The following is a 14,164-nucleotide window of genomic DNA, read 5'->3' as shown; positions in this document are numbered from 1 at the left end:
TCCATATGTGCACTCGTAAGGATCAATTTATAATTAATAGTTTTTTAATATGGATTTACTTTAACTTGTATCATATTTAGCAGGGACCATTGGCAGTTATTTGTTCTTTCAATGAAGAGCAACACTGTCGTCTTTTTATGCTCCCTCCATTACAAACTTGGAAAAGAAATGAAGAAGACGATAGACTTGTAAGAATACTTTTACTAAACTATTTAATTTAATTTTTTTTGAATATTTTTACTAACTTGGTAATCTTGATCATAGGGTAATGAGAACATATCAAAATATAGTCTTACAAAAGCATGGACATGAGCTCAAGGATCCCACATGGATTGAGCCAAAGGTGATGCTATACTTTATTAATATGTTCAACTATTAAGATTTCTTACTAATTTTTTATAATTTGTTCTTATATAGAGTCATAGATAACCGGTGAGGACGAACTTGTGCGGCCTATATGTCATGAGGCACATGCTCAATATTATCACATTAGGCAGGACCGAATTTACAAAAGAGGTAAATATATATATTTTTAAAAATTTTATTTTATTATGTTATTTGAGATTGATTAATATGCCTACTTTATGAATCAAATTTTAGATGTTCGACAATTCGGATGCATTTTCTGAAGCTGAAATTGAAGACATCCGCATACGTTGGGCAACCTATTTTGTGGAGAACTTGTGAGGTTTTTTGTTACTTTTAGACATGTTTTAATTTTGATAGTTGACACAATTTAGATAATTATTAGTTTTCTTAATAGTTAACTAGTTTTGTATAGTTGATAAATATTTGATAAATAATTGTAAATGAATTGAGCTGTCTGATTTGGTAATTTTTATGCACAAGAATGGTAATTTTGATAATTTTAACAATTATTAGTTTTTTTAATAGTTGAATAGCTTTGTATAGTTGATAAATACTTGATAAACAATTGTAAATTAATTGGGCTGTCTGATTTGGCAATTTCTATGCACAGGAATGGGTAAAATCGATAAAATAAATATAATATAAAAAAATAAAATACTTTTTACACCGATTATTACCACAACCGTTGTAGAATATAATATTTTTTACATCGATTATGGTAATAACCGGTGTAAAAAGTGTACCTTTTACACCGGTTCTAATCCCAACCGGTGTAAAAGGTGTACTTTTTACACCGGTTGGGATCGGAACCGGTGTAAAAAGTTAAAGTAAATTTTTTTTAATTTTCTTGTATATAATTTTCAACATCAGCTCTATAATCGATGTAAAAAATTTAATTTTTACATCGAGTTTATAGCCGATGTAAAAAGAGAGACTTTCTACATCCCCTGGAACAACATCGTCTCGTTAACCGTTGTAAAAAGTCATTTTTAACCGCTATAAAAAGTTATTTTTGTACTAGTGTATATATACTTATTAGTTTTGGTTATGTTACTGTTAATAGTTTTGGATTTACAATTTTGGTTATATAGTTGAATCTATATAGCAGTTATCTCAAATAACTACTATTTAGTTTGGTCTTCTTTTAAAAAAAATGCAACCTCCTGTAATAACAATACAGACTATAACCCAAAATGAAACCAAATTCCTTATACATTGATCATTATTTCAATAATCCAACTCCGTTTCCTTAAAATCTATTTGCAATTATTTCAATATTGTAAAAGAAATGCTTATACATTAAACTAATTGAAGGAAAAATTTGCCAATAAGTGAAACCTCTTACAAGTAAAGTTGGCTAAAAAGTTCACCAAAAACAAAAAATTATGGCTAAAGTAACTATGTTTTGCCTGATCATGGGAAAAAAAAACCTATCATATAATCCTATTTATTGAGTACTAAGCTAATGTGCACAATGATCATCTTCTTTGTAACCATTGCTTTAATAAATCTTGGATCACCTTTTCAAGAACTTCTTCAATCTGAGCTAGACTATATTCCTTAACATATGTATCCTCAAAGTACTCTTAAGCCAAGCGTAACATAAATCAAGTTCAAGTATGTGATAATATAATGTAAATTATTAAATTTAATAAAGTAGATATAGGAGAAATACTTGATTAAACATAATCTCATCAATCAACCCATGTTTAGCTATGTTTTTCATATATCTCATGATGCTATATAGCAACAATCCCTAAACTTATCACATTATTTTTGGCACTCTTGATCAAACCAGGAAAGAAGTAATTAGTTATAATATAATAAAATTAATTTGATGAAATAAATTTAGGATAAATATATATCTTAATTATCATCCATTCAAATGTACTATCAAAAGTAGAAGTTACTCAAATGAGAGGCAACTTTTTATGATGTTGAAATGTATGGACAGTCCTACATGATAGTATAAAACTTTATATGAAAGATTATATGGAAGTAATAATTTACAAACATGTAAAAAAAATTATTTAACTATTTTTTAAAGGTGTTATTTTTAGAGGCATTATTTGTTTTTTGTTTACTTTGAATTACAAAGTTAATTTCTTTTGTATTTAATCTTTTTATTTATTCAAGGATCCGTTTTCATTTCCTCAATCAGAAATCCAAGAAATTACACAATTTGGGGATTGTTCATGTTAGACTTTTACAATAATCATCCGTCGGAAGAGTGAGTTTTCATAGTGATTGTTTATGATTGGTGTAGTTGAATTGTTGTAAAAAGATTTTCAGTTATCTGGATATTGAATGTGAATGAAATTGTAAATATTTTATAATTTATTTGATTTCAATTGAATTGAATTGTATTATATTCTGGCTAACTGGCTATACATATATTGATTTTAAATTGCAGTTTATTATGAGTAGGGCAAATGTAAAAAACAAACAAGTTTTTTAAATGCAATTTCTAAATTGTTTATGACATCATAATTGATTTAGATATTGATTTTTTTTAAAAAAATTGAACTCCTATAAACCAATTATATAACTAGTTTAGAATAATTAATTTCTAAATCAATTGTATAACCAATTTAGACCAATTGTGTAACCCGTTTAGAAACTAACAAGTTTTTTAAATTGATCTTATCTAAGATAATTAATTTTAATAGGTTTAAATAATATTATTAGTATTAGTGTGCATGCATTGATTGATAAGGATGAGTGAGAGGGATAGGGATTTTTTTTTTTTTTTTGGGGCCACGGAGGGAGAGAGATTGATAGGGAGCGAAAAAAAAAGAGAGAGAGAAGGGAGTCAGAGTGAAGACAAGTAGGAATGAAGCGGGGACACACGGGAAGGTTGCAAAACATGTGAGGAAATAGGCCTTCACGTGTGCTTTCCCGTGTCCCATGATTAGTGGTCCAATTTCTTATGAATCTTATCCGTTCATCCATTTCCTGTTGTTATTATTAACTACAAGCAATAATGCAATTTATTTGAGACCCACAAAATATAAAGCCGCTGTTCTAATGTTATAATAATATGGAATAAAATGAACTAGGACTTTATGATGCAGCGAATCAAGATTCAAACCTCATAAAAAAGGTGTCAACATTGTAATTGTCTTCAGTAAAAAAAGTTATTGGTAGAAAAAAATGTGATGGTGCGTGGGGGTGTTAATATTGTGGGCATTGGGCAAAGTACACATAATGGAAATTGAAAGGGCATCAACTAACAAAAACAAGCATGGTGAGCTAACAAGGGGTTAGGTGAGCTTCATAAATAGTCTTCATTCTTAAACTACTCACCTGTCCACCTCCAACAGATCTACAGACTACAAAATGCCCATAACACATCGTTTCAAATTTTTTTTTTATAACCATTAATTAATTCCCACGTTCATATCCTTATTTGAAATTTCTCCAGTAAACTGCCACCTCCCCTCAAGCTCCAAATTCCTATTTCATCACCCACCCAACTTAATTTCATTCCGTCGCATCAAATCAACCTCCATCCGTTTATCTCACGTTGCCTTATTATATCCAATATTTTATCCATCCCTCTCATTTCCTTTACCTCACTTTCCTTATTTCCACTTGATTATTTCATATATACAACTTAATTTCTACTATTACCTTTGTAGAGAAATATTTCATATGTTTCTAGTTCTACAATACATTTTATTAAAACTTAATTAAAAATTTTAATATAAAGTCCCATCTGAAACAGGATCATCCACACCACAATATTATATGCTAATGTATATATGTATTAATGTGTGACTTACAGATTAGTTTATTATGCCCTTTTTTAAAAAATATTCAAAACGCCCCAGACATAATCTATCATGTATATTAAATAAAAGAAAGGGACAGATGGTTGAATGAAAGAAAAACAGTGGTGTGAACAGGCTCAATGTGCATAGAATCACCCATTTGGAAAACACTGATATTTTATGCCTCTCAAAATATAACAAGTCAATAACCACTGCTACTTAATTTTGAAATGAAACAATTATAACCGCTCGAGTTTTCATCCATGTCAATGTATTAAGTCCTGTTACTTGTTGACTAAAAATCGTATGCGAAAATCTTGAGGGGACTGAGGCTAACCAGGGTATTTACATATAATTCATGTTAGGCAAATGAATTGATAGTTCAGTGACATTAAATAATGGACGTGACTCGAAACAGTCAAGTTAATTTTCTGTATTTTATCAAAAAAATAATTTTCTCTAATTAGTCAAAGCTTCCGGATTAATTTTTTTTTAAAAAAAAAAACAAAGCAGCAAAATTGGTAGCCCAATCAAATCAACGGTGTAAATATCGCGCCTACTACCCCCGAGGGATTTGACTTTCGAGCCGCAAGTACGTCGTTTGATACTTTCATATTCGGGGAATATCTTGCGCTGTGTGGCCCCCCAAAAAAATCCTACGCTATGTTCAGTTTATTATTTAATTATTTAATACTTTATATAAAATATTGAATAATAATAATTATTACTTTTTTAAATAAAAGGAGATGAAATTACGTGGACGGAACAGGACAGCAACAGGCAGTGACTGATCACCACACGAGGGTAACCCCATGTGATAAACGTTAAATCGGAATGAAATGGGTGTGACGTTCTGGTCTAAAATTGTAATATAACAGCAATATATATTTTCATCTGTCATACATGCAGCCCAATCCAAGCTTATGATTATTACATGCCAAATCATTTCCTATAAATTACAACATCAGATAGAATTTAAAGTAGGCCACATTATTTATAAATTATAAATAATATTTTTTTGTATTAAATTATATGATACTTTAAAAAAAATTAACATCTTAAAATATAAGACATATTGATAAAAATAAAATTTTATTAATATTATCCTTTTCATATATTCTCTTTCTTTAATATTTTTTTATTAATGAAATATTAAATTAAGGGTGTTTTTTAAAGTTTATACTTTTATTTTAAAAAACTAATGTTATAAAGTGTATTTAATGAGTTTTATTGACATGTGAGATTTTGTCTAAATATGTCATATAATTTTAGGACGGAAGGAGTATAATTTATTATGAATTTTATATCTTATATTGATTGATTAATATAACTAGATGTACTAATTATATTCACAATCTATAAATAATGTAACTTATTTTCCAGACTGCTAGCAAGGTCAGGAAAAATGTGTTCAATTGTTTACAAAAAAATAATTAATTCGTATTATATAATTAACCTCTTTATTTTGGTAAATTTATGGAATGCTTAATTACTTGACTTATAAAAAATTAGGTAAATTTAATTTTTAGTTCCTGTATTTTACTCACGTTTTGCTTTTGGTTCCTATATTTTTTTTCATATTTTAAGTCTCTACATTTTTATTTTTTATTGTTTTAGGTCCTTCCAAAACCTCTATACTTTGCTCATAGAGAAACTGACAATAATAAAAAATAAAAGTGTAAGGATCTAAAATGTCAAAAAAAAGTATAAGAATAAAAAATAAAACGCAAATAAAGTATAGGGATCAAAAGTTATGCTTACCTTAAAAAAATTTAGTTATACTTGTAAATATAAAAAGGATTAAAATGCATTTTTATTTCTATACTTTTCTTTAGGTAATGTTGGTTGTTGGGTAACCTGTATTAATAAGTGAGGTATTTATTTTAAAATTATTTTTTAGGAGAGCAAAAATCTCCCTCCATTAATGGATTGCTCACAAAAAAGTATTTTTGCTCTTTTAAAAAATAGTTTAGAAAAAAAATACTTCATATAGGATATATAACATTCTTTAAAATAATGTATAGGGATAAAAATGTATTTTAATTTAATATAAAACAATGCATTATGGCCCAAAAAAAAATGCATTATCAGCTAACTTGTTCGGGGGCTTGAAAATCCTTTCCTCAAAAGTTCGAGTAGTTCTGTGTTGGGCTTAATCAAGGAATCAACTTTAGTGGTTGAGCAAATAAAGCTAAGGAAAATATCAATCAAGTACTCCTAAAAGAGTTTTATGTCATTTAGGGACCAATAGGTTTACAAATTTCACTGTAATTTGTTGGTTCTTAGTTGATATTATTTTTTCTAGTGGTGAGTCTTTTTGGCAATAAAATTAGTGACTAATTATTCGTAAGTAATAAGCAAAATATATCATTAATTTTAGATTTAGTGATGGATCGTCTGTCTCTAGTTTTCATCACAAATATGATGTCATTAATTTAGCGACCAAGATGAATTTGTCATTAGTTAATAAACTTTATTATTAATTTAATTTATAATTAATTTTTTTGCATGTCCAATCATTGCTATATCACCTCTAATGCCATCTCACAAGTACACATTACTCACCATTTGCCATATCGTGGCCACTTGGACCTCCACGCCATGTCACTATTATGTTAATAATTTGTTTTAATTCTCTAAAAATGTGATGTTGTCTCATCCTAAACTTAAAACTTCTCTCTTTTCATAAATGTTTTTGCCAGTTGAGTTGTAATGACATTTTATTCTTAATACGAAAAATTTAATATATATTACCTAATTGAACATATATATTTAATTTAAATATATTTAATATATTATTATTTAAATATGTTGATAATATATATTATCATACACACGCATTAATACATAAATATATATAATTTAATATTTATTATTAGTTAAAAAAATATATTATTTAATACCAAATAATATATATTATGAAAATAAATATTTGTATATATCGTCTTATATTATCTATGTTATAATTAAAATATCTTTATATGGTAAAAATTTTATTTTATATTTAAATTTACATAACAGAAGGAAAAATATTTTTTATTTTTATATTATATATTTTAATTTTAGTAAGAGAAAAATTATTTGTTTTATTATTTAATTTGATAATTTTGAAGATTTTTTTAATGCGAACCTTTCTATGTATGTTCATGACGAACAATAAATACTAAGCGTGTCAGAGACGTTGAGTTTCAATTGATAACAAAAGAGTCCTGAGCTCCCTTACCATAATTTATTCGGATGTAAAAAGATATAAAACTTTGGTAGAATAAGTGTTTGATTTTATTGAAATGTAAAAAAAGTTATAAGGTCTAAACTGAAAGATACAGTTGCTCAGCATAACTAATCCTGTGATCTATTTGAGCGACATTTCATATTTAGCCTAAATACTTATATTATAAATTATTTATTTTTATACAATAATTGAGCTCATTTTACTAATTTTTTAATTAAAAATATTTATCACTAATATAAAGATTGAGCAATGGAAATTAGGGAAGGATTTAAATCAATCACTAAATTTATAAAATTTGACCAAAATGTGACTGTATCCTATTTCCATTACTAATCAATTTGTCACAAAATTTCCATTACTAATGCCTATAATTGTAACGAATTAGAGATCTGTTATTAATTTTAATTTTTTTTGTAGTGACTAAACTGCCCCTAAATTGTTATTAGGAATTTGACAAGGACATACTTGGTATTAACAACAATTCATTCTCACTTTAATAAGTTCAAAATAAGCTTAAATTTATAAATGTTAATTTTACATTAACAACAATTGATTCACCTTTTGACAATATCCTATTCAAGAAAAACAACCCATTTTGAATTTTACAACTTCAAAAAATGATAGAATAGGCTTAGACATATTTACAGTTTTTGGTTTTACGTCAACAACAATTCATTTTCTTTTTGACAAGAACCCATTCAAGAATATAGTTAGTAATTCAGATAAGTTAAGTTTATTTGAGTCGGGCTTAATTTAGGTTGGGCTTGAAGTATCATACGCTTTTGAAAAAGCACATATAATTAAAATTATTAAGCCTGACCCTAACTTTTTTTGACTAGGTTTAGGTTGGTTCGTCAAACTTGATCAAAATTATTAACTTTATATATATATAAAGCTGAAAATTTTAAAAGTCAAATTTATTCAAGCTGAGCTTAAAGTATCAAATCCGCTTAAAAAAACATATATAGCCAAACCCATCAAGCTTGATTTGAATTACGGTTCTATTTAAAAATAATAACAACACATTTTGAATTTTACAATTTCAAAAAATAATGGAATGTATGTAGATTTATAAGTGTTGGTTTCATATTAACAACAATCCATCGTCTTTTGAAAAAAAAACGTATTTCAAAATAATGATAACCCATTTTGAATTTTAAATTTATGGTTGATTTGGACTTTCTTGAAACAAAATTAATATCAACCAGAGATTAATAGATTGCATTAAAATATGCAAATCTATTGATCCTTAAATGATATAAACTTCTTCCAAGGGTCATCCGTTGATATTTTCCTATAAAAGTAGAATACTTTATTTCCCAAATGTGTTCAAACTTTCATTAAAAACAGAAAAAATAATTATATAACTTCATTAAAATAAAGATTTATATAATGAATTTTTTATTTTTATATTAAATTCATATAAATTATAAAAATAAAAAATAAATAATTAATTTCTAATAATATTTTTTGTAAATTTAAAATAAAATTTTAATATAATTTCAGTTTAATGACAAATTATATAATTTCTGGTTACTTAAAGTGTCCTCACTCCTCACATTCAACAGATTTAGGATTAAACTCTTAAGAAATTTAAGCATTTTTTAAGGGATGAAAATATCAATACGATTAATGATTAGGTTAATATGTAATGTAAACGATAAACTATAAGTTCATAAATGATTTGAACCTTGATGCATCTAATGTTTAAAATTAAATTATCCTTAGACTTACAGTTTAGGGTCCAGATTATATATTAACTCTTAATAATATAAATATACATTTTTTTTAAAAAAATCATTCATGAAATCAAGATTCTTCCTTAAAGTCTATGTACTTTTTTTTTTCTGAAAAACAAAATTCTATGTACTAATGCTCTAAAAATTGTATTCCATGTTTGTTGACATGCTCACCTCAAATACTATGCAAATACACGGGTTGCCTTATAGTTGATTTACTAATTAATTGATTAATAGTCACCAATAGGCTGACTCATTTCAATTTTCAATACCCATGATTTGTTCAAAATAAAGAAGGTTAATTATCAGACAAAAAATAAAAATAAGGGATATACTGGAAGGAAGAGGCGTTGAATCATGAATGAAAATGAAAGCGAGATAGCCAAACCGGGACGAACGGAGCCGATAAACGGTGAGATATGTCTGTACCGAGAGCGTCCAAAACTCCAAATTGCTGATGCTGCCGTGGCTGCGTCCGCAAAAGCTTCTAATTTTCCCGTACCCTCCACGTGTCCCTTTTTCATTGGATTCAATATTTATATTATTTTCCTCTTCAACTCATAGACATTACCCGGGAGCCAGCCACCACACTCTCTCTCTACCACTTTTGAACCCTCTTGTCTCAACATATGCTCCTAAAATCTTCATCGGAGCTCCTCAGTGGGTGGAGAGAGAAACTTAACTGAAATTTTTTTGTTGACATCTGAGTCACAAAACTTTGGGACCTTGGAAAGACCAAAAAGGGCAGGCCTTCAACTATGACCTCCACGAAGCTCGTCTCAGTTTCAACACTCTAGCTTCGCCGATTCCCTTGGATGTATGTTTTCTGCCGGAGTTTTTTATTGCGTCTATTGTAAGTTGCTTTTTCCTTCTTTTCTCCCCCTTTTGTTTCTTTCAATGGGTTTTCTTGAGATGAACTGCTCTGGAAGGCCAGCTTCTGACTGAAGCAAACCTTACTTTGACAATTTTTAAACAGGGGTTTACTGCAAGGGAAACATGCTAAATTTGGGGTAGGAAGAAGAATATTTGATTACTTTCAGGCTCATCGGTAAAAGAAAAGGTTGTCTTTTTTTCTTTTTCTTTTTTCTTTTTCTAATTCTTGCTGTGGACGAGAAAGTAAAATTATGATGATAAATTTGGGAGTGGGTGATTAGCTTTGAGAGGAATTGCGATTTGTTTTGATCCATTGGAGTTGTTGTTGTCCATATAGGAGGGCATGTTCAGGGGAAGCTGGGTTTATTGGAATTAAAACATAGTATTTTTTGTGTAGTTAACAATTGAAATGAGGAATTCGGGTATAGTTTAAGGTTGCAGCATGAGTTACAGCGACAGGAACAGAGGAGCAAAAGAGAGGGAATGTGAAGAGTCAGTCTTGCAGAATTCCGGGGAATTAGAGTCCAAATCGGTTGGGCAGAATGGATCGATTACAAGCCCACAGCTATCGATCGATGAGAATCTTCTGGTTGACCCTACACAACTCTTCATTGGTTCAAAAATCGGTGAAGGAGCTCATGGGAAAGTTTATGAAGGAAGGTCAGTGACAAAGTCGCAATCAAGGAAATTTTACAATTCGCTTTCACTGTTTGTTGTAAACTCATGTGAATATATTGGTCGGAAGACCTGTTAGTGTTAAAACAATAAAACATCCCTTACCCCTCAATTTCTTGCGAAGCAGCTAACTTTTCGTTGATTTCTTATTACTAATTTCAATAATCTAGTTGACTAATTTAAAATGTCTAATTTCTTTCACAGTTTCACTTTCAAGTCCATATTAATTTTTGCTGAGATACTGATCCCTTACGCTTTTCAAGAGGCACTTGGTTCTCTGTTTAGTCATGTAACAATCAAGAGTTAGCGCAGAATATATTGCCTTGAATCATGGATGAGCTCTATAACTTAGTGTATACACCAAAATGTTTGCTGGCGGCTAGAGTCCTGGTTTATTTAGGTGTAGATTAATTAATTTCCAGGTATGGAGATCAAATTGTTGCAATTAAGGTTCTACATCGTGGGAGCACTTCAGAAGAAAGAGCGGCCCTTGAAAATCGTTTTGCTAGGGAGGTTAATATGATGTCCCGTGTCCATCATGAGAATCTGGTTAAGGTGAATGCCGTTGTTAATTTGTTATAGATGTGCCCATCATGAGAATCTGGTTCACATTTTCTTGAGCCTTGTTATTTGACTAATTGTTTCATAGTATGCAACTGAATGTACTTCTTCATATTTGCAGTTTATTGGAGCTTGCAAGGATCCTCTGATGGTTATAGTCACAGAGCTGTTACCAGGGATGTCGCTGAGGAAATATTTGACTAGTATACGCCCTGGACTATTAGACTGTCAGGTGGCTATAAATTTTGCCCTTGATGTTGCTCGGGCCATGGATTGCCTACATGCTAATGGGATCATACATAGAGATTTGAAACCTGGTACTTTGTTTTCCTTTGTATATACTGCAATATTTGTAATGAATACACTGTTTGTCACACATTTACTGTTTTGTTATGTACTCTTTGGTCAAGTGTATTCTAGTTGATGGTTCTGTTCAGTAGTTGTTGAAAGCTTTGTGAAATTTGCTTTGGATATCCCTTTCTTTTTCTCATAATGTTTCTTTACGGCTATAAATGCCATTATCCATGCATGTTTTAATCTGTTCACTTATGGACTCTTCTGATATCTTAGTTGTTACTATGAGCACTGAACATTGTTATTGGTTATGGTTAAGGAAAAAGATGCAAGCTTCTTTGTTTATTTGCTATATTGCTATCATTGTGGGGTTTATTTCCTTGCCGGCTTTTTGTTTGCTTGACCAGGACTCTTTCAGTAGTTACTTCTCTATCCTCTCTGAAAATGAAGAGTGAAATGATAAGGTTAGAAATAATGATAACGTTAGGTGACAAGTGTTTAGAACATTGTTGTTCTGGATTTGACATTTTGCTCTAGGTGTGGCATCTCATCTTAGTAGTTTCTGACACTTGTGTTGTGGAGAAGAATATAGTTCTGCACTAAGTTTCTAGCGTCAGTTAGTATTACTCACTTCCTTTAACTACTTTTCTTTATTTTCTTTTTTCTTTTTGGAAATTTTATGTGATGCAGACAATCTGTTGCTTACGGCAAATCAGAAGTCTGTAAAACTTGCAGATTTTGGTCTTGCAAGAGAAGAATCTGTCACTGAAATGATGACTGCAGAAACTGGAACTTACCGTTGGATGGCACCAGAGGTATCTTGTATTCTAAAATTATCATATCACTAATAAATATCTGAAAATGTGGCTGGACGGTCAACATTACTGCATGTTTTGGTGCTTAACATCTTCTTTCATGAACTAAGAAGCATGGATACTGAACATGATGTTGACAGCTTGTGACATGATAGAGTCTAAAGTGGTCATATTTAATTTAACCTGTCCATCACGTCCAATGCAAGTCACACACAGACACTCTATTTTTTGTTTAAAATGAGTTTCGTACTTCAGCACAAATGGATAATTGAGCTGGGATGTGCTGGAGTTTGCCAAAAGCTGGACACAAGCTAGAAGTCATTCTAGTCATAGATCAGATAAATATCCATATTGTGCCTGTTATAGTCTTATATTTTGTTTATTCGCCCCAATTCTTGTGAGTAGATGTCAGTAATAACATAATGGTATTTGTTTCTTTTCTAAGGTTGAGCGGGTTCAATTCCAATGTTAAGATCATGTTTGTTTAGCCAAAGCTTATACTAGTACATATATTTAGGCCCTGATCAGTTTGAACATAAGTTATTTGTTGAAGGACTATATGGCATTGTTACTTCTGAAATTCCACCTGTCTCAAAATGCATTGCGAATTTGCTAGCTGTTTATGCATGTTCTTGTCACTAGGTTTTGATGACATAATGTCTTTTTTCAGCTGTACAGTACCGTGACATTGCGTCAAGGAGAGAAAAAGCACTACAACAACAAGGTTGATGTGTACAGCTTTGGAATTGTTTTGTGGGAACTTTTAACGAATCGCATGCCTTTTGAAGGGATGTCTAATTTACAAGCTGCTTACGCTGCGGCTTTTAAGGTGAAAAGGCTGGTTTCAGACTTCTCAGTTTCATTATTGTTGCTCTAGTTGTTACAGTTATGTAGTGGATGATGACTATTCATGTCATTTATGCTTTGTGGTTGAACAGTTCATGCTATATTTAGCTTCTTCTTTTTTTAAACTTATAAGCCATTTATGTAAATGAAGGATCGGATTTGTTGATAATGGTGACATGTTTTGCATGAGATTGCAGCATGAGAGGCCAAGCCTTCCAGAAGACATACCTCCTGATCTTGCCTTTATAATACAATCATGCTGGGTTGAGGATCCAAACTTGAGGCCAAGCTTTAGTCAGATCATCCGTATGCTTAACCCCTTTCTCTTCACTTTGTCACCTGCACCGCCCTCCCCTTGTTTGCAGGAACCTGAAAATGTTGAACCTGAAGCTGCAGCAACTACAAGCAACGGTGCGATAACCGAGTTTTCTGCCCGAAACAGAGGGAAGTTTGGATTTCTTCGCCATTTGTTCACTTCCAAAAGGACCAAAAACTAACAGTGAGTAGTAGATTTTTGGACAGCCCCTTTTTGTTGTAGATGAGAATGAGTTTGCCATGATGAAGTACATAATTATAATTCATTTACGAGTAATCGTGGGTGGATTGAAGACAACAAGTAGATGGAATGATGAAACAAGTTCTACAGAAGAATAGAATGATATTAATATACTCTTTTTTCTCCCTTTTTTGGAAAGAGCAAGGAAAAGGTAGGACTGTTGAAATCATCTAGTTGTTCTTGTTGTAAAGGAACACGTGGTTATTGGTTTAGACACCTTTCTGATGATCTGATCTAAAATATCCTATTGATTACTATGTAGCCATTTATTGTTTTTACGATTGAGTGATCATCAAATGTGGAAACATGCAAGAAGTTTTATCATCAAATGTGGAAACATACAAGAAGTTTTATCCCACTGAGTTGGGTTGGTTGTGTGAATTGCACAACGTTATTATGCTCTATCATTTAACATGGATGTTAAAGCTTTT

At 30.4% G+C, this 14,164-nt stretch overlaps 1 protein-coding gene across 5 annotated transcripts; it reads left to right on the top strand.

Moving 5' to 3' along the window:
* Positions 1–9,690: 9,690 nt before the first annotated feature.
* LOC129288950 (serine/threonine-protein kinase STY13) lies at positions 9,691–13,961 on the top strand. 5 transcript variants are annotated; one of them, XM_054925769.1, is made up of 8 exons: positions 9,691–9,966; positions 10,090–10,173; positions 10,415–10,646; positions 11,084–11,216; positions 11,344–11,539; positions 12,207–12,331; positions 13,002–13,160; positions 13,375–13,961. In XM_054925769.1, the coding sequence occupies exons 3-8, from the start codon at positions 10,429–10,431 to the stop codon at positions 13,672–13,674; spliced, it is 1,131 nt and encodes a 376-aa protein (XP_054781744.1). In that variant the 5' UTR covers positions 9,691–9,966; positions 10,090–10,173; positions 10,415–10,428; the 3' UTR covers positions 13,675–13,961. The 5 variants fall into 5 exon arrangements, with proteins under 5 accessions (XP_054781744.1, XP_054781743.1, XP_054781746.1 ...); XM_054925768.1 differs by having other exon boundaries at positions 10,384–10,646; XM_054925771.1 differs by lacking the exon at positions 10,090–10,173.
* The last annotated feature ends 203 nt before the right edge of the window (positions 13,962–14,164 follow it).

This window comes from Prosopis cineraria, unplaced genomic scaffold (assembly GCF_029017545.1).
Source record: "Prosopis cineraria cultivar Desert tree isolate PC_DT_omini unplaced genomic scaffold, ASM2901754v1 PC12, whole genome shotgun sequence".
Taxonomy (NCBI): Eukaryota; Viridiplantae; Streptophyta; class Magnoliopsida; order Fabales; family Fabaceae; genus Prosopis; species Prosopis cineraria.
Note: the sequence above shows the minus strand (reverse complement) of the source record. Positions and strands in the feature narration are given on the sequence as shown.